Source organism: Sphaeramia orbicularis, chromosome 12 (genome assembly GCF_902148855.1).
Source record: "Sphaeramia orbicularis chromosome 12, fSphaOr1.1, whole genome shotgun sequence".
NCBI classification, from domain to species: domain Eukaryota; kingdom Metazoa; phylum Chordata; class Actinopteri; order Kurtiformes; family Apogonidae; genus Sphaeramia; species Sphaeramia orbicularis.
The window spans coordinates 21,338,912-21,364,186 of record NC_043968.1 but is presented as its reverse complement, the minus strand read 5'-3'; the positions used below and the strand labels follow the sequence as shown (position 1 = coordinate 21,364,186).

General features: G+C 37.6%; 1 protein-coding gene across 1 annotated transcript; it reads right to left on the bottom strand.

Annotated features, from left to right (window-relative positions):
* Positions 1–705: 705 nt before the first annotated feature.
* On the bottom strand, positions 706–24,287 carry pip5kl1 (phosphatidylinositol-4-phosphate 5-kinase-like 1). The gene is given in 12 exon segments (XM_030150958.1): positions 706–2,889; positions 5,778–5,940; positions 7,342–7,454; positions 7,545–7,600; positions 7,684–7,718; positions 8,599–8,637; positions 8,640–8,722; positions 9,816–9,970; positions 10,069–10,119; positions 15,164–15,379; positions 23,587–23,848; positions 23,935–24,287. Coding segments are annotated over 11 exon segments (1,335 nt in total). The 5' UTR covers positions 23,602–23,848; positions 23,935–24,287; the 3' UTR covers positions 706–2,480.
* Positions 24,288–25,275: the final 988 nt, after the last annotated feature.

Below are 25,275 nucleotides of genomic sequence, written 5' to 3'. Positions count from 1 at the left end.
TGACAAACCGCATGTACCTTCAAAACAGGTGAGGAGTTCAGCCATCCAGAGGAATACAGAGTAGAGTCGCTGCTCCTCCACATCAAGAAAAGCTGGATGAGGTGGTTTGGACAGAAGAATCCCTCCCTGGCGAGGTGTTTGGAACATGTCCAACATGGAGAAGACCCTGTGGTGGATCCTCTGAACCCCCAGAGAAGAGACTTTTTAACCTTTTTTGTGGGTTTGTATGTGTAGTGGCCACATAATGCAGATGTAACACAGAGGAATCTACCAAGTGAAAACTGTTGGTTGGAAAGAGCAAGAGCTATTTTGGAGTGAGTAAACCAATTCTTAACAGTGTTTGTCTTTGTTTGATTTGTTGAAAATAACAAAAATAACAACCATAGACTAGAAAAGCACTCAGAGAGCGCAGACCTCCGCCAAGGCAGATCAGTGACACCCCCCCCCCCCCCCCCCCCCGCCCCCCAATCACCACCAAAATTTAATTATTTGTTCCTTGTGCCAGTATCAACATTTCCTGAAATTTTCATCCAAATCCATCCATAACTTTTTGAGTTATCTTGCACACGGACAGACAGACAGACAGACAGACAAACCAATGCCGGCAAAAACATAACCTCCTTGGTGGAGGTAAAAATGCTTGTAAACCATTAAAGCAGTAATTTAAAACTGTATGCACAAAAATGGAGATAATACAGAGTTACATTTACAGTTTTAAATAAATGATTTTATTAGAAGAATGAGGTATTATAAACAGAATCAAAAATGTGTAAATAATCCACTGAAGTACTCCTAATACGGCTGTAAATCCACCTAAAAGCTTCTCCTAACTAAATATACAGCAAATATTAAATACTAGTTGATGTTTATTGAGAGTCTTCCTATTGACTTTTTTTTTTTCTTTCACTGTGGCGTTCACCTTGGAAAACCATGTTCGCACTACACAGTATTAGATTAATAGTTGTTGAGGTTGATGCCCACTCAAAGAACTGTACATTGCAAAAATAAATCCAGAGTAACGTCACATGTTCATACATTCATACAGGAGCATAAACATTCAACCTGCTATAGACAGAAAACATGTTAAGAGTTGAAAGATGAAAGAGAGGATATACTTATTCTCTCTTTCACCGTGTAAGTAACTAAGCAAAAAAGTAGATAAATAAATAGTTCTATATATTTTAAGGGTGCCACCTCTGAATTTCAGAGACTGGAAGTTCCATCTGGGAATAATCAACATATCCCAAAATGAACAGTTTGTAAAGGCTTTGGTAATTTCTTTTTTCATTCTGTCCTTGCATTATTTTAATCTTTGCACTGCTTACTGGAGAGTGAAATACTGTCTGTCTCTTCATGCAAAGCAATACATGCACTATCCTTTCAATGACAAGTCACTCTGGTGTGTTTAGCTGGTTTTTGATGAGCATGATGAGAAATTTTTGGGCAGAGAAAGATGTTTTAGCATTGTTACAGGTGATTTTGTAGAGAAATAATATCGCAAATTGTAAACTGAATTTAAGCAAGATCTTGCATCATAAATCGTGGATATACAGCTCTGGCTAAATTGTTTGTTGTCCAGTTGCTTTTTATATCATACATATGTATCTGAGTAAATTGAACATTTTTTTTTGTTTATTCTAAAAACTGTTACCAACATTTCTCCCACATTCTAAATAAAAAATATTGTCATTTTAAGCATTAATTTGCTGAAAATGACAAATGATCAAAATAAGAAAAATGTAGCTCAGACCTTGAATAAAGTAAACAAGTTCCTATTAATTGTTAAACAAGACATTACTAATGTTTAAGACTTCATAAATCAGTATTTGGTGGAATATCCTTGATTTTCATGCATCTTGTCTCTTCACTTGGCTGTTATGTAGTTTATGCCACTTCTGGGTCTAGAGTGTAAGAAGCTTGTTTTTGTTTGATGTGTTTTGGCCATCTATCTTCCTCTTCATCACATTCCAGAGAAGCTATATTCTACTCTGGTGGCACAGTGGTGGAGTGGCAAGCGTTGTCACAGCAACAAAGCTCCAGGTTTGAAGCCAGAGCCTGCCATCTGAGGTTTCATGTTCTCTGCGTTGGTTCTCTGATACTCCAGTCTTCTATCCACAGTTCAAAGACATGCACCTTAAAACCTTAAATGCTTAGTGTAATAGTGAATGGTTGTTTATCTCTGCATGTCAGACATGTGGACATATGAGAACCCCACTGTCACCAAGTGTCAGCTGGGATGGACTACAGACCTCTGTCAATGATTATGCAGAAACAGAAATTGAGTGAATGTGTCTTACTTGTGAAATATTCACAAATTTTTCTTTTTAAATATGTATTCCATTGTCATAAAGGTCTAAGAATGTGCAAAGCTGACATGACTGGAACTTTGGAACTGATGTAGTTTTGAAAACATTGCAGGTATGTGGACTGTAGATATTTTGTTGCTTGGACATCATGATAACAGTCCATTCACACAGAGTCTACTTAGTATGGTCCTGTACCCACTGACATAGTCTGAGGCAGTAGGTCTGTGGGCTGACTGTGGAGAAGGTCCGTCCTGGATGTCTCAACCTCTTCCACAAATGCTCCAGCCTCTTCTTGAAACCATAAACAGTAAAAATATCGATGATGCCAATGAAGTAGCGCTGCTCCGGCCCATCAATGACATGTAGCGGATTCTTTAAGTTGGGCAGTAAACGGCGGTTTTGGACCCTGAAGTCTGAAAGCTCAGCTGTGTCACTGCATGGTGTGGCGCTCTCTGCATCACCTACCGGCTTCGTACAGCGGCCATCAGTGTCAGATAAAAGCAAAGTTGAGTCATCCTCTGGTACTACGCCTGGAACAGCACCTACGCCGCTGTGGACAGGACTGGAGCCTGGATTTACAGATCTGACAGATACAATCACAGAGAAGAGAAAGCCTGTGAGTCAGCACAAAATTATGCAGAACTGCTCATAACCTACATTTGTTTAGACTGACAGATAAGATGACAGACATATCAGTTGCAAAACAAGTGAGCCTTTATTTAAACACCTGCAGTTTATGAACTTGTGCCATGTACGAACTTATAAGTCAAACATATGAGATAATCATTGTAAATACATTTGCAGATTTGTTAATATGTCACCTTTGTAAAATAACTGCCTACGTTTTTTTTTCAGATTTTTCAGGAAACACAAAAAACTTAACCAGAAATGTAGTATTTGCTTATTTAGGCAAAATGCCATTTCTGACAAAAAATTACTGTTTGGGGCAATTATTTTAGGGAAGTTGAGCTGCATGATACTATGATGTAAGATTTTCAAAGCTTATTTTTAAACACAGAAACTATTTTCTGTTTTCATCTGTCAATCAATCTATCTTTTATTTCGCTTTTTTAATCATTAGTCGTAAAAAATATTTTTCAATCATTTCACTCTTAATCATGCTTCCTGAGAAAACTTGCATAATGATGATGCCAGTGAGGATGTTAATTGGATGTTATTAGAAATATCTGATATAAATAAAAAGAAAAGAGAAACATTATGAAATAAAACAAATTAAAGGAAGCAAATTCCATGGACTTTTACACAACCTGTTCATGATGCTGATTAAAGACCAGTTAATAGCGTGCATAGTCAAGCAACTGAAGATGGCTGTAGTAAAGGCCTCCAGGGAGGATAATCATTGTTTTAAATTGTATTAAAAACAATCTTCATATTTATAATGATCTTGGTCCAATTACTTTTGAGCCTCTGAAAATGACAAGACTATATTTAAAATGGTTAGAATTCCTGAACCTTTAATGCCATATTTTTGTTAACCTCATTGAATTAAAGTCCATACTTCAAATGTTTCATTTCAGGTCCATGGTGGTGGTGCACAGTGGCAAATGTGCAAAACTGTTCAAATACTTATGGAACAGACTGGACGTATATTTCAGTTTAGTCTAACCAACCAATGCTTCAAGTTTCTCTAACTCCAAAGATGTGAAGCCTGCCAGTTAAAACAGGTTAATGTGTGGTTTGTTTTTCATTCAGTAAATATGGTGGACCACTGAGTTAGTGTTTAAGTTTCACCACAGTCTTTGTGTTTGTTGTGGACAGACGCTAGTGTTTCCATGTTTTCCAAAAAAAATATCAGCTGACTTCTAAAGCATCATTTTAGTTGATTTCAGTTTTGAAATAACAGTGGTAAGTAGTTGGGTTTGGGAGTGAAAAACAGAATCAAGAAATTGACTGTTTTATCGTTTGTATCTTGGAAACACTTTCTTGCTGACGTTTCTGACGCAATAAGCACATCTGTTTTTCATCTGTCTGCTATAAAAAAGTACCACTGGTTGTGTGATATTAGGATATTTGTGGTGTATCATGGTTAACATGTGTCATAGTGATGTCTCAGATTGTTTTCAGTCTCTTACAGTCAAACTGCAAAATTACAATGTAGAAATGACAAAATGACTCATTGTAGCAGTTTCACTTCATGGAATCAATCTGATGCTCTCTCACTTGCTTTTTCTTTCTGTCCTTGCAGAGCTGATGAGTGGCCAGTGTTAAAATAATATGTCATTCAATATTTTTCTTATAATAAACAAATCCAATGTAATAACATTCTCAAATTTTAAGTGCTTATTCTTTTGGATATAGCATTCAATCTGAAGTCCATTAGAGAGATGGTAAGGTCAATAATGACCTAAAACATGTACATTATCTAGATGTTTTGAGTCATAAATGGCCTCAGCTTCAGATTTATACATGGTGCATGTTTTGTCAGCAGCACACTTTAGAGTCACTTTCAGTAGTTGATATTAGGATCAACCATTCTTTGAATGGGATTTGTTTCCATTAAGTAAAAGAAAGGATTCTGTCTCTTTTATAACTTAAACCGAAATATCAAAAGCCATTTTTAGGGATGTAAGGTGCTTATTAATGTATTTGTTTATTTTTGTTTTCCTGACAGAAAAAAAAGTCTTACATGCTGAAGTCTCACCCTCTTCATATTTTGACAGTTATTTTTACAAGACTGTCTGTGATTTCAAAGTTCATTTCAAACTAAAAGTAAAAGTAAAACTAAGTAAAACATCTTGGTGTAACTGTCCATACCAGTAAATATTTAAAAGAACTGGTTCCAGTCAAACAAGACTTGATGTTTTGACAACAAAGGCAGCATTATTTACTAATTTAATTTAATTTAGCTTTTGACTTTTATTGGACATATGCTCCACCAGTTTCCATTGACTCTTTTCCAGAAATTGCTTATCTATGCCACCTTTCTAAGAATCCCATGTATAACAGTATTTCATTCATTCATCAAGCTGTTACTCTTTCTGTACATCACACGACAAGTGATTCAGCCTCCCAATGAAATTCATCACAGGAAAAACTAGAAAAGTGCAGACCTCCACCAAGGCAGATCAGTGCCCCCCCCCCCCCACCAATCACCACCAAAATTTTATCATTTGTTTCTTGTGCCAGTATCAACATTTCCTGAAATTTTCATCCAAATCTGTCTATAACTTTTTGAGTTATCTTACACATGGACAGACAGACGGACAGACAGACAGACAGACAAACAGACAGACACACCAACGCCGGCAAAAACATAACTTCCTTGGCGGAGGTAAAAACTGAGCTGAAAATCGAGAGATAAATCTGTGTGGGTGTGGCAGTACTAAAATATATCAACACTGATGAACAAATTTCCTTACACATTCTGATTTTGATTCAGACTGTTTCCCTCAGGCTAAATTATCTCTGAGTTAGGAAAGAAAAAAGCATTAAAATTATGAAGATACTAACTTTTTGGTTCTCACGATGAGCGAGGCAAAGGAGAGACTCTGATGGCGCTCGTCCTGGTGTAAAGGCTGATGTGCCAGAAGGAGGCTGTAGTCCAGCACATTGAGCCTCCGGAGAAACTGTGTGTCAATCTCCACCTGTCGCAGGAGCCAGGGCCGCTGCTGGTCTGCACACATTTACATACACATTTACACACAGCGTCATGTTACAGCTCAGGTCATTACTGCTCAACACAGGAACATATAAAGTACATCTCCATACCACATGCCAACACAGTTTTACTAAACATGGCTGAAAGTATACAGTGTCCAGACTGACCTGGAAGGAGAGCAGTTTACTATTAGAGAAACATGATCCTCAAATCACCTGTTTTTAGATGTTCCAAAAAACATCTGAAGACAAAAGGCGACAGAGCCTTTTCTGTGGCAGGTCCGTGACTCTGGAACACTCTGCCCAAACATAACCCATGTACACAGTCCATTGAGCACCTTAAATCTCTTCTTAAGACGCATCTATTTGCACTGGCTTTTAATACATGTGTGTGACTTTTATTTCTTTAATCTTCTGGTTGTGTTTTTAGGTACTATTTATCCTATTATTGTGTATCTGTTTTTATCAGTTCTAGTATATCTTATCTTGTATATCTATATATTTTTACTAGTTTTATCATATCTTGTAGTTTTACCTACATATATCCTTGGACAGCACTTTGAGCACTTTGCTATATAAATGTGCTACATAAATAAAGTTGACCTTGACCTTCTCATATATAAAGGCTCCTGTCATTTCTCTAGATTGTCCTCTCTCATCTCTTAAGTCCCCTGACCTTTGTGCCTGAAAACAATTTCAGCACACCACCTTGAAGAATGTCTTAACCCTGTAAAACCTGAACCATTAAATCACTGACAGAAAATTCCAGTTCTTTGAAAATGGAGCCTTTTTTGGTACTTCTGAACCAATTTTTTTTTTTTTTTTCAAATATCAATTTCTATGTATGACTGTCAATTTTGTATCATATTTGATACATCGGGTCTCAATGCTCAAATATTGTTATTTTTGAACAAACAGAAACATAATATGACACAAACATGTCTAACAAATTGGTAATTCTTTTAAAAAAATTGGCAACATTCTGCCTCCTTCCTCATTAATGACAATCTTGGTGTGTCACTAGAAAGGTCTCTGGTGAACAAATTCCTCCCCCTTATTGGATAATCCGTGTATTCCATGTATCTAATTGTATACATCAGGTTTTTCAAGAAAAAAATATCACATTGGTCATGTAGAGGGCTTCAAAACTCATGTATCAAATAGGACACGTTTGGCATTATAGGGTTAATTCCTAAAATGCATCTCAGGATAAAGGAGTGAGCAGAGTGGAAGCTTGCTAGAGGAGGTATGAGTATAATGGCTTCAAAGCAGAAGTATCAGGCACTTGTACTTGTTTCCTCTGCATGTTTTCTGCTCACATTTCAGGTGAGAAAGATCAGAGGACAGTAATTACACAAAGGATGTACAAATTAATAAATAAAAAGTGGGGAGAAAACTTCACACACTGTACCCTTACCCAGAGTGATGTATTGACCTTCAAAGTTGAGGTCTTTGAGAACCACAATGATCTGGCTTCCCTCTGGTGCTGGATCTGTCCACCGACTCACTTCACAGCCTTTAATGTCGTACCTGCAGCATAACATAACAGCAATGGATCCATCCTACATCATCTGAGAATCTACTGTTGAAACCACACTTCCCTGAATAAACCAAACTTACCTGGCATTGATTCTCTCATCTGGATAAAACACACTTTGCATAACAATGAAGTATTTCTGCACAGGACAAATGGAAACAAACTACATTACAGTGTTGTTTAAAATACTGTTATTAAATTCTACATAGTTTAGAGCTGTACCTTTTGCCTGTGGGGGAACTTGATCCTGTGAACACCTAAAATTGAAACAATTCCATCAATAATAACAGAAATATATAAATCGAACAGAAAAGAACAGGAAATATCATGAAAATAACAGTATTGCATTTAAGCAGTGTTAGTGCAAATTCTATTTTGCTAAAATACAATTTTAACTCCACTACATTTATGGCTTTCACTTGCAGATTAATTCATTACAGATCATTTCTACAGAAAATTGTAAGTGTATTATTCTGATATGGCTGCTAACCCTCAAGACTTTAATACTTTAATGTATTTTTGTTTTTACAACAAAGTATTTCTACACTGATATTATTTCACATATAGAACTAAAAGATATGAATATTTCTTACTCCACTAACCTAAACATTTGAAAAGTTTCTCTTTTTTTCATGTAGCATCACTATTTACTGTGACATGGCAGAAAAACTCTGGACTTTTAATATATACATTACACCCTCCATAATACAGAATCCATTAAGATTAAGTGGGTCACAAAATAATTTAATCTCTAACACTTTTTGGAATGTTTCTATGTTAAGATTTTTTGTAGCAATGTTGTACAGGACATATAAGGAGAGTAAAAAGTGGTTTTGCATGTTTTAAGCCCTGCTCCACACAGACAGATGTTTTTTGCTGATGTTCCTTCACTCATCTGTTTATTTACTGCACCTCTGAGTTTATTTGTCTCAGCTCAGACATTTACAGAATCAGACAAAGATCTAAACAAACAGGTAAAAATTGTTAAATTGTTACTTACTAAGTGATAACAACTTTCATTTCAGATATACTGATTAGATCCTTCAGCGGTTATAAACTGTTATGAAGTAAAATCTGTTTTTTATTTGGTTTATCTGTGCCTCATTTTGATTGTGTTTCATTTCTGAGGGTGTTCACCGAGAAACTTGACCAGCAGTGAATGGGGAAATTCCTCAAGTGTTCCATGTAGATCTTCAGGTTGGATAGAAGGAATCGTATTTCCCTTTTATTCTGGGTCTTCAAAAAGAAGCGTTTGTCATTTCTAGAAATTCAGAAGCATAACAGACCTCTGTCTTATGAGTGATAAGTAACACAACAATTAACATTCATAGGAAAACATCATCCATTAAACACTCTCCATTTTAGAATATATATATTCTCTCACATTTACAGTTTCCTAACACAAAATTATCAGATGTTTAGTTTAGCTTAGATATGACATAACTTTAATACAAGGCCAATGTGGAAATATCTTAAAGTTGTAACGCAGCTGATGTCTGCTGAGAGTGGCTTCCACAGTCTGACATGTGATTTCTCTCTAAAAATACTAGTATTTTTTCAGGAGCCTAATTGCTCTATTCATCAGATCGCAGATAAAATAGAAGCTTTGATGTCTACCATGTAGGCTTTGACTGGTAGGTCAGTGCGACAAGTCAAACTTTGAGAGTTTCATTTTATTTGACAAAATAGTTTTTTTCCTGACAGATCGTTCGACTATAATTGTGGTTAGCTCCAAAAACAGGATTTTAAGATGTAAAAGCCCTGATGAAGACCAGAGGTCGCAACATGTTGGCTGTATTTTAAATGACTGTCATGGAAAAATAAAGACGTTTTATTTTTACACAAATCTTACAGTGTGCCTTAGAATATTTTTTGAAATCTTGCATGGTAATGCGGATTCTTCTTGACTCTAAATAAGATTTTAAAATGTTTGTGTGTTTGTGACAAAATGCTTGATGAAGTTTACAGTTTTACCAAGCCAGTAAGCTAGCGTTTAGCATAGGCTCACCTCTGACCACTAGTTCAGAAACCAACAGGCAACATCACAGTTTCTACATCAAATACATGGTTTTTTTTATGTATGTATCTTTTATATATAGATTTTATTGGGCTAAATCTGGGACCTCGAGTACCAAATTTTGTGCCATCTCATGTGTAAATGTGTACTGGTATGACAATAAAGTTCTGTGAACCCTTGAATCCTTCAAATATAAACAGTCTATGCTCTAAGCAGTGTCAATAACACCCAAAGAATTATGAGACAGCATTTCCTTTAAAAGTGCCTGACAAACTGAAACAAGCGAAGTTCACAGGAACATCTTTATACTACAGTTAGAGGAAACTGTGTGACTTACGTCAGGAAGAAATCAGCCTTGCTCTTGGAGTTGCTGATGAACTGGAGGTAGCAGTGTTCAGAGCACAGAGACTGCTGATACTCCTGCTCTGACATCCCTAAAGAGCTACGCAGGCTGGCAAACACTGGACCTGCAAACGTCTCCATAGTGAAATCCTACACAGAGAAAAAAAGAAAAAGGAATCAGACTCCACAGGGGAGTTACTTAAAATGTTGTTAGTTTTTGTCTCCAGGGACATGGTACGTCCACTCACCTTATGAACGTGAGTAACCTCTAATCTGAAATGTTCATCCGACAATTCAGTCTAGAGAAGGAAAAACATTCGATATTAGGAGGAGCAAGAAGGGCAAGACTTTTACTACATATGAGAGTAAACTGTAATTTATGTCAGAATGTATTTCTTTCAGATATGATACTGCACGAGCTGAGTATATTAACCCGAATACCATGAACGCCCAGAGATTTACCACTGATTTTATTATTCTGGTTTTCACACAGCTCTCATTGTTGCCATCAGCTGTTCCTAGGATTGAATGACCAGAAAACAAAAGACTGCAAGACTGGTTAGATAATCATCTAAAATCCCATTTATTTGGATTCATTTCTCTAACTGTCTTGCGTTCATACTTCTAATCAAATAATGTATGCAACTATAGATAAATTGGCAATTTACATACCATCTTAATGTAAATTTTGGCATTCAAAATGAAGGCCAACTAACAAAAAAGGGGAGCAGCATTTTACCTGAAATGTACATTAGTGACCACTGTCAAACTGCCCTATACTTGAACTGAAGCCCTTCAGTTCTGACTTTCTGTGTCTCTCTGGTTTGCACTACTCTGAGATACTAATCATGAGGAGTAAATTAGTTCCTTAGCAACATTAGCACATATCTCGATTTAGTTAGGCATATTCAACTGATTACAGCTATCTAATCACAGCAGAGCAAAGTGTCATTCCTACTACCTCAATCCAGTACTAAACATTAATGCATTATAACAGACAGCAGCTGCCGCAGTATTCTGAGTTAGACTGAGGGCACACTAGAGGTTATAGTAACTAACTACTGACTCTAATATACTCAAATGAAAGTTATATTAAGCATGCTAACAACAGAGTGGCTACTTCTTCATACTGATGAGAACTTTTAGCAATACATTATTATAAATAGCACTTTTAGGGCTTTTTTCAGACATGACTCAGTATTTACTGAATAAACCACAGTCCTTCCATGATGTCTGTCAAGTGACCTTTTCCAAATAGGAAGCAGTGAGATTGCTGAGAAATTATTTTGTTAATGTCAGCATTTGGGTCCAAACAGTCAAGGCAGTGACTGTATGTTTTTTTCCCCTATTTTTCTACTTGTCTAAAACTTGTTGAAGGTCCTGGCTCTATTACAGCAGTGCATCATTTCACTTTGTGCTCTGCTGTGTATTGATATAAAATTGTTACTTTATTTATCTTCTCCTGAACTAAGCAGCACAAGTAAAAGGCTGACGAACAAAACACAAAAAGATCCCAATTTGCGTGTACTAATTTGCATGCGCAATCTAGAATTTTGTGCGTGGGGTTTGTGGGTGATTTTATAAGTGATTGTGTAAATGACAACAGGTGCAAAGTCTTGCAGACCATCCTGTTTAAATGAGGATTTTGTGTGCACTACTAGTTGTTGTCATGGAGACAGTACTAATGGCAGCAGTGTGCTGAATGATCGAGACGCATGGAAGTGTAACGTTGGAGGAGTTTTGTCATAGAAGGTATTGCATGACTCCTTCTCGTGGCTGGCTCCAAATCTGCTCTGACTTCCATCAACAGCTCCAAAATGACAAGGCTGTGTAGGCGATATGTTTTAATGAGTGTTTCCTCATTCATTCCAAAAATGTTCACACAAGGGGGAAAAATGCATTCTCGTGTCTTGTTTCATTTCGATGTCTCCTTGCAACAATAACTGCAGCCATGTGTGCACAATAACACATACAAATCATTTGACATCAAACCATTTGACGCAGTTTCTATGAGCAAATTTGATGGAAAAGAGAAGCTCCTTTTCCAAGTTTCTGTGCTGAGGAATGGAATAGAGCAGTCGAGTCATATATGACGAGCTCTTAACAGTTATCTGTAATCACAACCATCACCATGTATTTAACCTGTAGTTTTCAGGCTGGAACCATACAGCCTGAAAACACAAGGAGTAGATACAGACATCTCATGTCCGCTCAGACCACTTGAATTACAATATGCTTTGAGGTAATTATGGAATTTGTGATAAATAACATCAAAAGTATCAAGAACTGCAACTTCAATAAAAATACATAATATAACCTTGATTGTCTTGTAATGTGTGCAAATTTCATATATTTTAAGTGACACTTTAAAAATAATTTAAAAAGTAGAACAAATATAACAGGAGCTAAACTATGTTCTGTGTAAAGGAATGAGTGAGATCATGTTAGTGTTGTGTTTTTGGGACTCTGCAAGTACGACAACAGGCACGAGGGTCATACATCAGCCTGTTGAGTCAGCAGGGATTAGGGTGAAGCAGCAGCACATGGCTGTGTGTTAAACCATCCTGTGACCATTCATTCAGCCGCAGAGTGGACACAGCATTCCAACCTCAGGTTTAAAGCTGCAATAGGCAGGAATCAGGGAATGGCGAAATCTGAAGCTTGCATCTCACCTCTGCCTATCTGAAGCCCCTCCCAGCAGACAAGCATGGCGTATGCAATTTCAAACAGCCAATAGGAGCCCCTCTTGTCTATTTGAAAAGACCTGTGATTGGTCAGTTTCTTCAGACACAAATTTGATTTTAACCCTAAAACACTAAACCTTTGAAAGTAGAGAGCTAAGAGGAGTCCCATTCTCTCTAATGAATTACAGTATGCAGAGACGTTACTGTGATATTTTTACTCCACAATACACCAAAATATTACTTTATTTAAGGCCATGTTCAGGAAGTTATTCCTCTCTTTTAGCTGTGAAGGCGACAAACACATTACTTAACCCCAAATGTTCCAACCCATCAGTCAGTGTTCAGCTTCACAACCCATCCTTCTGTATTTGTACTACATAAGACCGTATTATACAGAGTAGAACAATTATTTGCCAAAGATACAGTGATGGGATAACTAATAGAAGATCAAATTTAAAGATGAGGTATTGAATTTCCAAATCCGATGATGATATCCTTCAAGGTCTTATGTAATTGAATCCGTGCATCTGTGATTTATTACAGTTACAATAGGAAAATATGTAATACATGGAAGTAACGAATGTTAATGTTGGTGATTACAGTGGGTTACAACAATTTACATCAAACATATTCCCTTCCATAGAAAACTTGTACGTATAATAATAACTCATTATGTTGCTTAGTGCTTTTTTTGTGCATGTTTTCTTCTGGCAGATTTCTGGACCATGTGGGTCAGCAAAGCATAGGACAAATTTAACCACATCAAGAGTAAGATTGCTTATAAGGAGCTATGTCTACTTTTATGTCCATTCATTCATGCACTCTGTACTCAACTTTTGAAGATTGTTTTTAATTAATTCTTAAGCTTTACCTTTGTGCATTGCTCTGAGCAGCTTGATACTACAATCATTGGCTGTGATGAGAACATATTCCAGTGCCGGAAATTGAACAATATTTTCCCTCTAAAATCAGAAAATGGCTCATGGCTTTTAATAAAATTTTACAGTAAGGAATGGACTATTGTGATGTTTAAACAGCAGCACTTCAGCTTTGTTGCCCAGTTTAACATAGTTGATAAGAAAAAGTTCAAGCACATATATGAAAGAGTTAGGACAGTATGGTCAATGCAAATTTGAAAAATTAAAGCAGTGATATTAAAGAAAAGAATGTGAACATAACATATTTCATGTTTTGTCAGGTCAACATCATTTCAATTGTAAATATACATGTATGTCTTACATTAAGGCCTGTATCTGTAACTGTACCTGTACCTGATAAAGGTACTTCACAGTAACCCTGAACCCTTGTGGCCCGATCAGTCATAGATGAAATGCAGTTCGTGATGCAGTGTCATCTGAGGGACCAAAACCCACTGTCTTCAGCTAAGGCTGGAAACCTTACCCTTTATGCACTTAAATACATTTAGGTTCCTTGCATCTTTTAACTATAATCTGCACAGTGGAGGCTAAAATATACAAAACCCTTAATCTGTGAGGACTATTGATTTAAACATCAAAATAAATTTGTCAGATTTTTTTATTGACCAAGGGGAGATCTTCCACGCAAATTTGATTTACAATCACTTGTTCACATCACATGTTACAAACCACACTGATGTTTAATTCTTACCAAAAAACTGTTCGTGTTCCAACTTGATTTGCTGTAGCTCGAATAGTTGTAATGGATGTATTATGTACAAGTGAAATATGGTGTGATGTGATATTAAAAATTATATGATGTTGTTGAATATGTTGTGTTCGTACTCTCTACAAAGCAGTTATATCATAGTCATTTTATATCACCATTGTGTGTTTTTAAGTTGAACTTTGCGTACTGGCCCTGGTTTCTTATATTTGGGGTTAAAATCCTCACAGGATGGAAAATAGTGACTATATACAGTTCAAAGGTAGTGACTCACAACCTGCTTATACTGTAAGTACTCAGTGAATGACATTTAAATCATGCTATCAAAATGACTCTATGGATGTCAGTCTCTAAGTTACTCTTTACTTTGGTCCAGACAAAAATATGGCTATTACACAGAATGACAAATTGCTGTGTAGAAATTCTTGCATCAATATGTTGTTATTGTTTACATGACATTGCAGCTCTCCCCTTAATACCAACAGGAGGTTCATGTTGGTATTTCGACTATTACAGTGAAAACTAGAAGCACTCGGAGAGCGCAGACCTCCGCCAAGGCTGATCAGTGGCCCCCTCCGTGGGCCCCCCCACCCCCGATCACCACCAAAATTTAATCATTTCTTCCTTATCCCATTTCCAACAAACCCTGAAAATTTCATCCAAATCTGTCCATAACTTTTTGAGTTATGTTGCACACTAACGGACAGACAAACAAACAAACAGACAAACAAACCCTGGCAAAAACATAACCTCCTTGGCGGAGGTAAACATTAGGATAAATTACTTTTCTGTCACTTTATAATAACACATACCTTCAGAATACTGTTCCTTGGCTTTTCATTTCACATCTTTACCAGGTGAAAATGTTGTGATTGCAAAACTGATATTTCCAGCTGAAGCTAAAGTTTATCGTGCCACTAGAGCTGCTGATAGACTTATGTCTCTAGTTTCTATGGGTAGGTAAGATACTGTTGGATGTGGTGGATGCAAGTGTTGTCTGCAGACCAGTACTCACAGTTAGTGTGTTGTCAGTGGATTTTTGGATTGCTGTTGCCAAGCCCTCTTTCATCATACAGGTGAGGCCATAAAACTCATGATGCTGATCAATCTCAAATAAGCCCAGAAGCTTCCACTGCTGCCTCAAACCTCCCCACCTCCTCCTCTTCACCGTCCTGGAGTTCTGACACCGACCAGCCGTCCCCTGGCCACCTCCAGCCGCAGACATCTCCATCTGGCACACGGACAAACACACAAATCCCAAACATGTAAGCACTGTGCTGTCACCTGACTGTGGTGTAAACACAGAGGAGGGTTTTAAAGCTGTGGCAAAAAGAAATCAAAGAGTGGGTAGAGGCCAGAGAGGCCAGCGTCAAACACAAAAGAAAGCTGATCGTCAGTTGAGTCTTTAACAGAGTAACCATGGAGACCAGCACAAAAGCATAATAGCTGTGCTGAGGTTAATGGCCCAACATGTTATGTGTTTCCTTCAATAAATGCATCTTTCCCAACAATTACATAAAGACATTTAAGTGTGTAATAATATGTAAAACATCAACATTAATTTAAAGACAATTTGAAAACACTCACTGTGACTGGTGAAGACAATGCTGTATTTTGGTCTAAATTTCTTGCATTTTAATTAAATTAAATTCAATGCAATTTTATTGTAGAGCCCTACGTCACAACAAGGTTGCCTTACAAGGCTTTACAGAATTAATTTGACTATCAACAAATGCCATAAAATCATTTTGACCAACAATGAATTGATACTGCCTACAGTTATTGTATATAAATAATAAATACATCAGTGACCTCCTGACTCAGTATGAACCCACCAGACCCCTCAGGTCATCTGGATCTGGTCACACACACACACACACACACACGCACGCACGCACACACACACACACACACACACACACACATATATCTATCTATATATATATCTATATATATATATATCTATATATATATCTATATATATGTATATATGTATATTTATACACACACACACACATATACATATATATATACACATACACGCACACACACACACACACACACATATATATATATATATATAGCATATATAGTTAGTCTTTCTGCTACAGTATGGCCACAGCAGCAACAAACACAGAAACAGCTTCATTGCTTCTTGCTGTTGTGGCTGTGTGGAATTCCGAAAAGGTCCAAGTGACGGTTTGGTTTCATTTTGGTATGTAAACAAATGGACTGCTTGTGATGTAGTCAACTTCGAAGTTGTTCACCAAGAGGGAAGTGATTCAGGTGCGTAATCACAGAAAGACTAATGGATTCGTGATATTTAGGCTATCACTCAGGTTTTACAGATTTGCTGAAAAACTTGTGACAAACGTCTTACGCTGTTTTAAATTAAATTGATTTCTTTAGTTTTTTCTGCTGTTGTTTGGATCAAATAGCTGTTATCATTATTGGAAGGTAAAGGTCTATTATACTGTATGTATATACATGATGGGGAATACTAAAAAAAGATGTTAAATAATTCCCTGATTAAGTCATTACCTATCCTCATGTCTCCCTGAACACACCGACATCAAACCCCTTTGAAAGTTGTCTTGTTATGCTATTGGACAGCTCCATGGCAACAAGTCTGATGCAAGGCTCCTTGTACCTTTGAGCGCTTTTCTCTGATACCAGCGACATTTACAGCTTTGCTTTGCATTTGACCATGAAACAAAGGCTTTCTGTCTGATCGTGGTTGAGTGTGATCCTGTTGAAGGGTTTGCCTGAGTATTTAGGTGTCTGAGTTTTAAGCATATCATGTTACACAGATAGGCAATATTATATTTCAGTAACACTTTATGTGGTTCATATACTGTAAAAAGGATGACACTGAGTGAAAACCCACATTTCTATACTTTGAAAAACACATCACAGCATGGCAATATGCTAAGATTATTCCTGGTTACAGTGTGTCTACAGTGTGTCTCTATTTGTATTTCAAGACACCAGAACTGCAGAATGATTCTCTTTGTGATGATTTGGAGAGGAACTGGCTGATTGTGGAAAAATATTTGTGCTATTCCATGTGTTATCAAAGTAGTAAATGCTGACAAGGGCACAAAAATATGTTGAATATGTGCTTGTATTTAAATTATATATAGATAGGTAGTCTGGGTTTTGGGACATGATATGCTGGACAATGCAAAAGTTATCATAGTGACATTCTTTGTAATTCATTTGCACATTACCATTTTCAAAGTCCACCTCAATACCAGCAAGAACAAAACATATCTCTGTGGCATTTCCTTTCATTGGACTTTAATCCTTTCACTCCTTTTACTATAGCCCCTTTTTCACAGCAACCTGTTCTGGGAATATTTTGCCTTCATTCCAGAACAATGTCTGTGTAAACGAAATGGTGGGATCATTTGGTCCCACCTCTGTCACAGCTCTATAACCCCTCTGGACGTAGTAACAGAACCATGATAAAGGTGGAATCATGATTCCGGAACGCTATGTAAAAAGAACACCTCTTGTTCTGCAACCAAGGTGTGATGTTTTGATGATGTATTGCGTGTGCAACTTTAAAAATGAGCGTGGACCGTGTACAGTAAACAAACATATCAGTGGGACCAAAAAGGTGTCTAACTGGCAAGACACCGAGATCCACGAGCTGTCGTCACTTTGGGTGGAGGACTCTATCCCTGCTAACATTTGTGGAACAGTGAAAGCAAGTCAACTCTGGAGAGGTTAGCAACACCAAAAATATCAATAAAGGTTAAAAGTTAACTTGCTTTATTAACCCCATACGTTTAATCTCTACATTTTACCCATTATAAAACACACACAGCACCTAGTATTAATATTAGCACATTAAGAGCAGTGAGCTGCCACTGAAGGTCCTCGAGATCTGTTTTTTAACAGTGGAGGAAACCAGAGGACCTGGAGGCTCCCACGCCCCTGATATGATAACTTTGTTCTACATGTATTTATTTTAATTAGTTCTCTTAAATGACATGTGCTTTAGTGATGATTGAACCTTGTAGTGCTTAAATATGTTTATGAATTCCTACTGGATTAAAATTATGACATACTCAGTAAAAACAGATAAATTTGTTCTTGCTCCCAGAGCTGGGAGAAAAGAATGATGGGATTTTTTTCTCACACCTTGTTCTCGACACATTATCGACACAGAACTTTTTCCTGTGTGGTGTTTGGTCAGAAATTTGAAGAGGGTGTGGTTAAAAAATGTTCAAGGTTAACTAATTTTTATTATCCCTGTGGGGAAGTTTGAGGTCTGCATTTACCCATCCTAATACACACACAGTATATAGCATTGGCAATTACCATCAGCACATAGCACAACTGCCATTGAAGACACTCAGGGACCAACTCCAGATCTTCATCAGCACCATGATCAGGGGCTCCAACAGGAGAATTAACCTATTACAACCTTTCTTTTTTGTAATGGCAGGGGGAAACCAGAGTGGAAACCCACACAGAGAGAACAGGTACACTCAACACAAAAAGACTGCGGTCTGACTGAGAAAAGCGAAAAAGCAGAAACTTCAGTGTCTTGTGAAGTATGAAACGTCCTGGCCAAAAAAAACTTTGTTCTTGTTCTTGCCACCTCAAGAAAATAAACAAATGTATCTGTTATTGTGGAGTATGTAATAAGTTTTATGTCAACTGTGGATATTCAGTTTCCAAATAAAATAATTACTGACAGGAGTGCATTGGTGGACTGACCTCTAGCAGCAGACTCCGTGTGTGTTGTGAGTGATCGGCTAGGAATGTGTCTAGACGTGTCCTGAATGTGTTTAGACTTTCAATTCATTTACCAGCACCGATGTTACTGCAATATCTGAACAATGTATCTGCGTTGTTTGTTGCTGTTTTTTTCTCTCCTGTTTTTCCTTCTGTAAAAGATCTTCCTCCCCACTATGGCTTTGGGTTTGCTGCTAGAGGATTTGTTGGGTTTCCTTTCCGTATAGTATGTTTAAGGCCTTCATCCGAATTTGTAAAGTGAATTGAGACAACCATTTATTGTGACTGGCACTATATAAATAAAACTAATTTGAAATTTCTGCAATTGGTGTGGCCCAAAGTGAATGTGATTCCTTTAAGGACCCAATCAAACAACCCAGAAAATTTTACCTCTATTGCCAGACTCTATCTACAATACTAATGCAGTGTTACCACAGTGTAGAGATAAGTCAAGATATGTGTGACTAGTGAACACATATCAGCAAACAATTGATGGTGCACAAAAATTCATCCCTGAATTGACATGAGTCTTCCAAAAGTCAGGGGATCACAGTTTGGTTCAGTGACTCAGACTGTCATGTGCATGAGCATGAAACACTGCCCCAGCCTGTAATAGTGTTTTGTGGATCAGTCTGAGCCCCTTTTTCCCTCATGAGAGGACCAGGATGGCATGTAGTTTTGTGTGTATATGTGTATGTGTGTATTTTCTGCACACACACGCAGAATGGACACCAAAATACCACGAAGAGAAGATTGAATTTAACAGAAGTGTACTGGCTTAATCACTGCTTACTCCATCTTTAAACTTTCATCCTAGTTTCCATCTGGATGCTGTTGATGTTAATGTTGGTTGATTTCATTATGCCTCCCCCTCCCTTCCTGTTGTCCTGTGCTGACTTAATGGTTATTTATGAAGAAATTAGTTTGTCTGTTTGTTGTAGGGGTTGGTACATGCCCTACTGTAAATCCTTGTTCCAGGACCTCTGACAAGGAGATCAGGCATCCTCACTGCTCTGAGGGACAGCTAAAAAGTTCATAGGCTGACCATGAAGGTGTAGTACCAGATGAATGAAATTTGGCATGTATTAAAATCGAGGAACTAACTTCACTGGCTCCTTCCAGAATAACCCACATTTGATCATTTGAAGCAGACCTTCGAAGTGAGTGTTGGGTTCATCATTTTGAACCAGAGACAAAGAGGCAAAATATGCACCTCACCTCCTCCAAAGAAAACCAAGGCCATGTCATCATCAGGGAAGGGGATGACCCCCCCCCCCCCCCCCCCCCCCATAGGGTCAGACAATATATAATGAGTACTATATGAATTTGCAGAAGCAGTTACAAAAAAGTATCAAGACCAAATGCTGAGGAAAACTGATGAAGGGGGGTATTGTTTCATCAGGGTGCAATAACTGCTGTGCACGACTGTGGCTTTGACTTGGTTGATCACCCTCATATTCTCTGTCCAACTATCTTCTATTTCCAATACGAACATGTCAAACCATTTGATAGGGAAGCAGTAATGAACTGATGAGGTCATGTCTGCTGTTGGTGACTACACTGACCATCAGGCTCAAACACTGTACACCAAGGGGATCCAAGCACTGGTGCACATTTGGAGGAGGTGTGGACCACGACAGTGACTATGTTGAAATATGAACTGAACATGGTCACATCAACATTATCATCGGCCAATTTTCAGTCTACTGCTGCGTTCTATTCCTCAGCTGGTGGCCCCTCCAAAAACATTCATCAGATAGTAAAATGTTATGGTTAGCATTAACCTCAAATAATCATTGTGAGTAAAACCTAAAAGTCCTGCTGAATCATCCTGAAATGTTCTTACAGCTGAAGCAACACTGACATTCATCACACGCTTTATATAACGCAATACTTCCGTGGACTGACATCACTGATGTTGATTCATGTATGTCATTCTGACAAAACTTTGAAATGGTTGGTCAGTGTGTGAACTTGTGATGTTTTAGCATCAACTTTTTAAGCCTGCTACAAACTCCACAAGAAAAGAGAAATTTGTTTGTTTTCTCGAGGTGACAGGAAGAAAGAACAAAGTTTGTTCTAGTTGGTTCATACTTCACAAGAAGCTCTGCTTTTCCTCCGCTTTCCCACCTTAACTGCACACACTTCAAATTTGCAAGACAAAAATAACATCATTTTGTCCCAGCAATCCCAGTTTGGAAGTTCTCATACCATCATAGCAGAATTTTTTTCTCATGCTGTGTGAGAGAACTATTGCGCGATTGGTTAGAAATTCAAAGTGGGTGTGGTTAATACAGAAAAGCGGAGTACTTTCCATGAGTTCAGCACGTGAGTTTCTCGTGAAGTATGAAATGTCCTGGCCATAACAAATTTTGTTTATGCCACCTCAAGAAGATGAACACATTTATCTGTTGTTACAGAGCCTGTAGTAGGCTTCAGTCTTCATGAATGATTTCTTCCTCATGTCTAGAGTAGCTGTTTGCCATTGTCCCAGATTTTGCACCAAGGTGTGAAGTAGTGTGTACCTGGAGAGGGTAAGCGGGGTGAACTTACTTAACCTGTCTTGTCCAGCGCTGGAAAACATTAACAATGAAATGAAGTGTAAACTAATACAAACTCAGTTTGTAGTGTGGTGTACAGCCTTTACTGCTCTTCAGGAATTAGCAATGTATGTCATGTTTTGTTATCCTTAAAATTCATCTCTTTTCAAACTATGTGTCTAAATGTAAACTGTATTATAAACTGAGTTGAATACTGTGGCAATGTTCAGCTTTATACAGTGCATCTAATTGACTGCCACATGGTTTCCCTTTTAGGCTTTCTGCAGCATTGCAGGCTCACTCCTGAGTTCAGTCCTCGCCTCAAGTCTCTATTAGTTTATACTAATTGGTACCAATTAGGTTTGATTCTCAAAAGGCCATATCCGTTGCATTGTAACTTTTCCATGTTTTCTTGTACAATTGCCTCCTTGTGGCTCTCCAGTAAGCACTTTGTGTAGGGTTGGGTCAATGTGGTTAAAACAAAGCTCCTTCTGCAGCTACTGCTACTTATGTGAATGCTAAAGCACTATGGGTAAAATGAGTGGGAAAGGATTCAAAGTGGAATCCTCACCAACATATTAAATCTCCATCATCTTGCATCCTGAGTATTTAAGATCACTACCACCACCAGAAGAGAAGTTTCTAAAATATCACCATCAGGCATTTTAACGGAAAATAATACTTGGATCAGAGATTTATATGCATTTTAATGATAATGTGACCCTTAACTAATTTGTGTGATTAAGATGTTAAAGTCGTAAGAGTAAACATAATTGTTTGCAAATATTTTTAGGCATGTAATGAAAGCATGATTGGAAATAAGCAAACTGATCCCATGGGTATTCCTTAGCTGATGTCCTTTTCTAGTTTTGGGTGTTCATTGTGTTCCTTAGAGAGCTGTCTCTGTTTAGTGAACCTTTTTTCACATAATCCTGGAAATAAAAGTTCTAAACCACACTCTTATTAAAAGGCATTCTCTACATTCTCACTGAATATCAAATACATGTAGTCAAAGAGTGCATTAGATGAAACTTTACTGGTATCAAGGTTAGACATAGTGCAGGAATATTGAGACGAAAGCCATAATAGCTATTATTATCCAGTGTGATCCTATAAAGAGAATAACTCCAGCATCAATTCATCTTTCAAACATTATTGCTGTTCATAGTTCGTTGGTGCCCCACTATTACCATAGATCACATCAGTAAGTTTTTCTTCCTTATCAAATGAAAGGGATCATTAAAAAAAAAAAAAAAAACAGCTCAAAACTCTGAGAATACCTAAAGGGCTGTCGTCTGCAGAGTGGAAACTTGGACCAATAAATCTAACACTTTTTGGCACCGTTTGAGCCAAGACTAGATCTCTCACAAGTGGCTTATTCTGCAAATGGGCGGATTGGCAGCAGCAGCTTTATATAGAGCTATTTGCTCATTTGCTTTGTTTTTGCAAAGAATCTTTTCAACATCAATTCCAACATGTTATTCTGGCTGTCACTCCCTCACATGGTCTGTATGTCAAAGGAGGGCTGCTGAGTAAGCAGCCTGTTGACAACAAACACAGAGGCTGTCTTTTTAAGTCCTGGATCAGGGCTTGTAACGCACCCTAAAGCCCCCATACTCATTTCAGTGAAATAGCTTAGAGTTTATCAGATCTATTGTGCAGGGTGACATTAAAATTTATGCGAGGTATTTATCCCCCCCCCCCCCCCCCCCCCCCCAAAAAAAAAAAAAGAGAAAAACTATTTAACTGAAGATAGTGCTGCTTGAGATGACTAATCAAATGCATCATGAATCTAACAGGAGACAGGGAAAAACACTAAAAATGTTAAAGGTTTACTCACTTTATTGTAAAATACATTTAATAATCATGTATATTTAAAAAAAAAACAAAACAAAAAAAAAAACCTATCTTAGGCTAAGTCTGTATGTTGACCTGTCATTTGTCAAGGATGATCAAAATGCCTAGTCATTCTGGATTACCAAATCTGATTCTGTTCTGATTCACAGTTCCCACTTGTGAAGCTGAATGGACCCACTAAATAAAACCACGGTACGATAAGAACACTGAAGAGATGACAAGAGACATCACTTAAGAGCTCAACACGCACGACGCTGGAGACTAAAAACGCACACTGCAAACCTGTACTCACAAAATCTATGCGCATATCTAGAGTGTCATCTTCAGATTAAAGTGGGAGTACTTGCCTCGGTGTGGCTCGTGCAGTTGCGTGGCTCGTGGGCACGGAGCGGTGCAGAGGTCGGTGCGCCGCAGCCGGTTGGACTCTGCTGGTCTGTGGGCTCTGTGCCTGCCTGTGTGTGTCACATGGCCGCCTGGATCACATCCTGATCACACCCTGACTGACCAGGCTGCAAGTCGTCCTCATTCATTCAGGATGTAACTGATGCATGAAACTAAACCAAGTAAAACATGTCAGATATAGGCTACTTATTTTTACTACTTTTGTTTATAGTAGTGTACTGTGTTAAAATGTACTCACTAACAACAAAACCATCTGGAGGATACATGTTTTAACATGTGCAAATGTTGCAGAAAAAGATTCTTGTAGAAAATCTGTACTGATCCTGATTAACCTTTACAGAAAGGATGAGTGAAAGGATGAAGGCCTACCATCTGAACCAAGTATCACTTCAGGAAAGAATATACTGGATCACTTCCCCAAAGTTAATGATTTTAGAAGATCCTTTAAGCCTTGGTGGGCCGCCAAGGCCTGCAAGACCTTCTCTGCTGGCCTAAAAAAATATCTGAATCACAAACTGATGTTAATTATATTTTCTCAAGTAATACTTATTAGATAATTCCAAATGGTCTGTCCGCTTCCTTTCATAGCTTTTCTCCTGGTTGTGCTGCTTCCAGACATGTATTTTCATATTAAAGCATTTAACCAATCACATTTCAGCCATCATTTGTTACCAGGTAGGGTCAGAGTCAAAGAAATCTGCCAGGAGGCCTTCAAAATCAGTTCTGCGGGCTCTTAAGCAAAACATAAGTCTCTATGAAACTGTTGCTTCAACCAATCAGATTTTGAGTTGGTGACACCAAGGCCCTCTAACAGACTTAGCCTTTCCCCTGTTTGTCTTACTGTTGTGTCAGTGATAACACATAGGGCTGTGGTCATCTTTTGACATCATGTAAACTATCAATATTGTGTCTTTAATATGTGATAATGAAGTTAATGAAACTGATGCATAAAGGTTTGTTTCACTTTTCATTCTTTTACCTCATCTTTGCTTCCATCAGGTTGAAATTTATATATACATATATATATATATATATATATATATATATACATATATATATATATATATATATATATACATATATATATATATATATATAATCCAGGTTGTAGTTTGGACAAATGCATGAAGATTTGAGGAAAAGGAATGAAAAGCAGTGAATGGGTAAAAAAAAAAAAAAAAAATTAGACTATAAGGTGCAAAAATAAACTACTGTTCAGTGTGATGATGAAAAATGTATTCTATATGGATACTACCAGCACCAGCCTCACTTTGAACCCTTTTATTGAGTGTTTACTTTTCACAGTGGCCCCATGGTGACAGTCAGTGAGACAGAACCTGCCCACTTGACTCCTGGATTGAGATCTTTTGTAGCATCATCCTCCTCTTTCCTGTATCACTTCCCATCACCACACAAGTTAAAGTTTGACACTAATTTGCACTTACTCAGAGGTAAGTTGTCATTCACAATACCATGTGCATCATTAAAACAAAAGCATAATCCCGTGTGCCTTATTAAAGTCAAATGCTGGGGCAAAAAATTTGACTGAAATAATTCCTGTGAATGCTACTGTCATGAC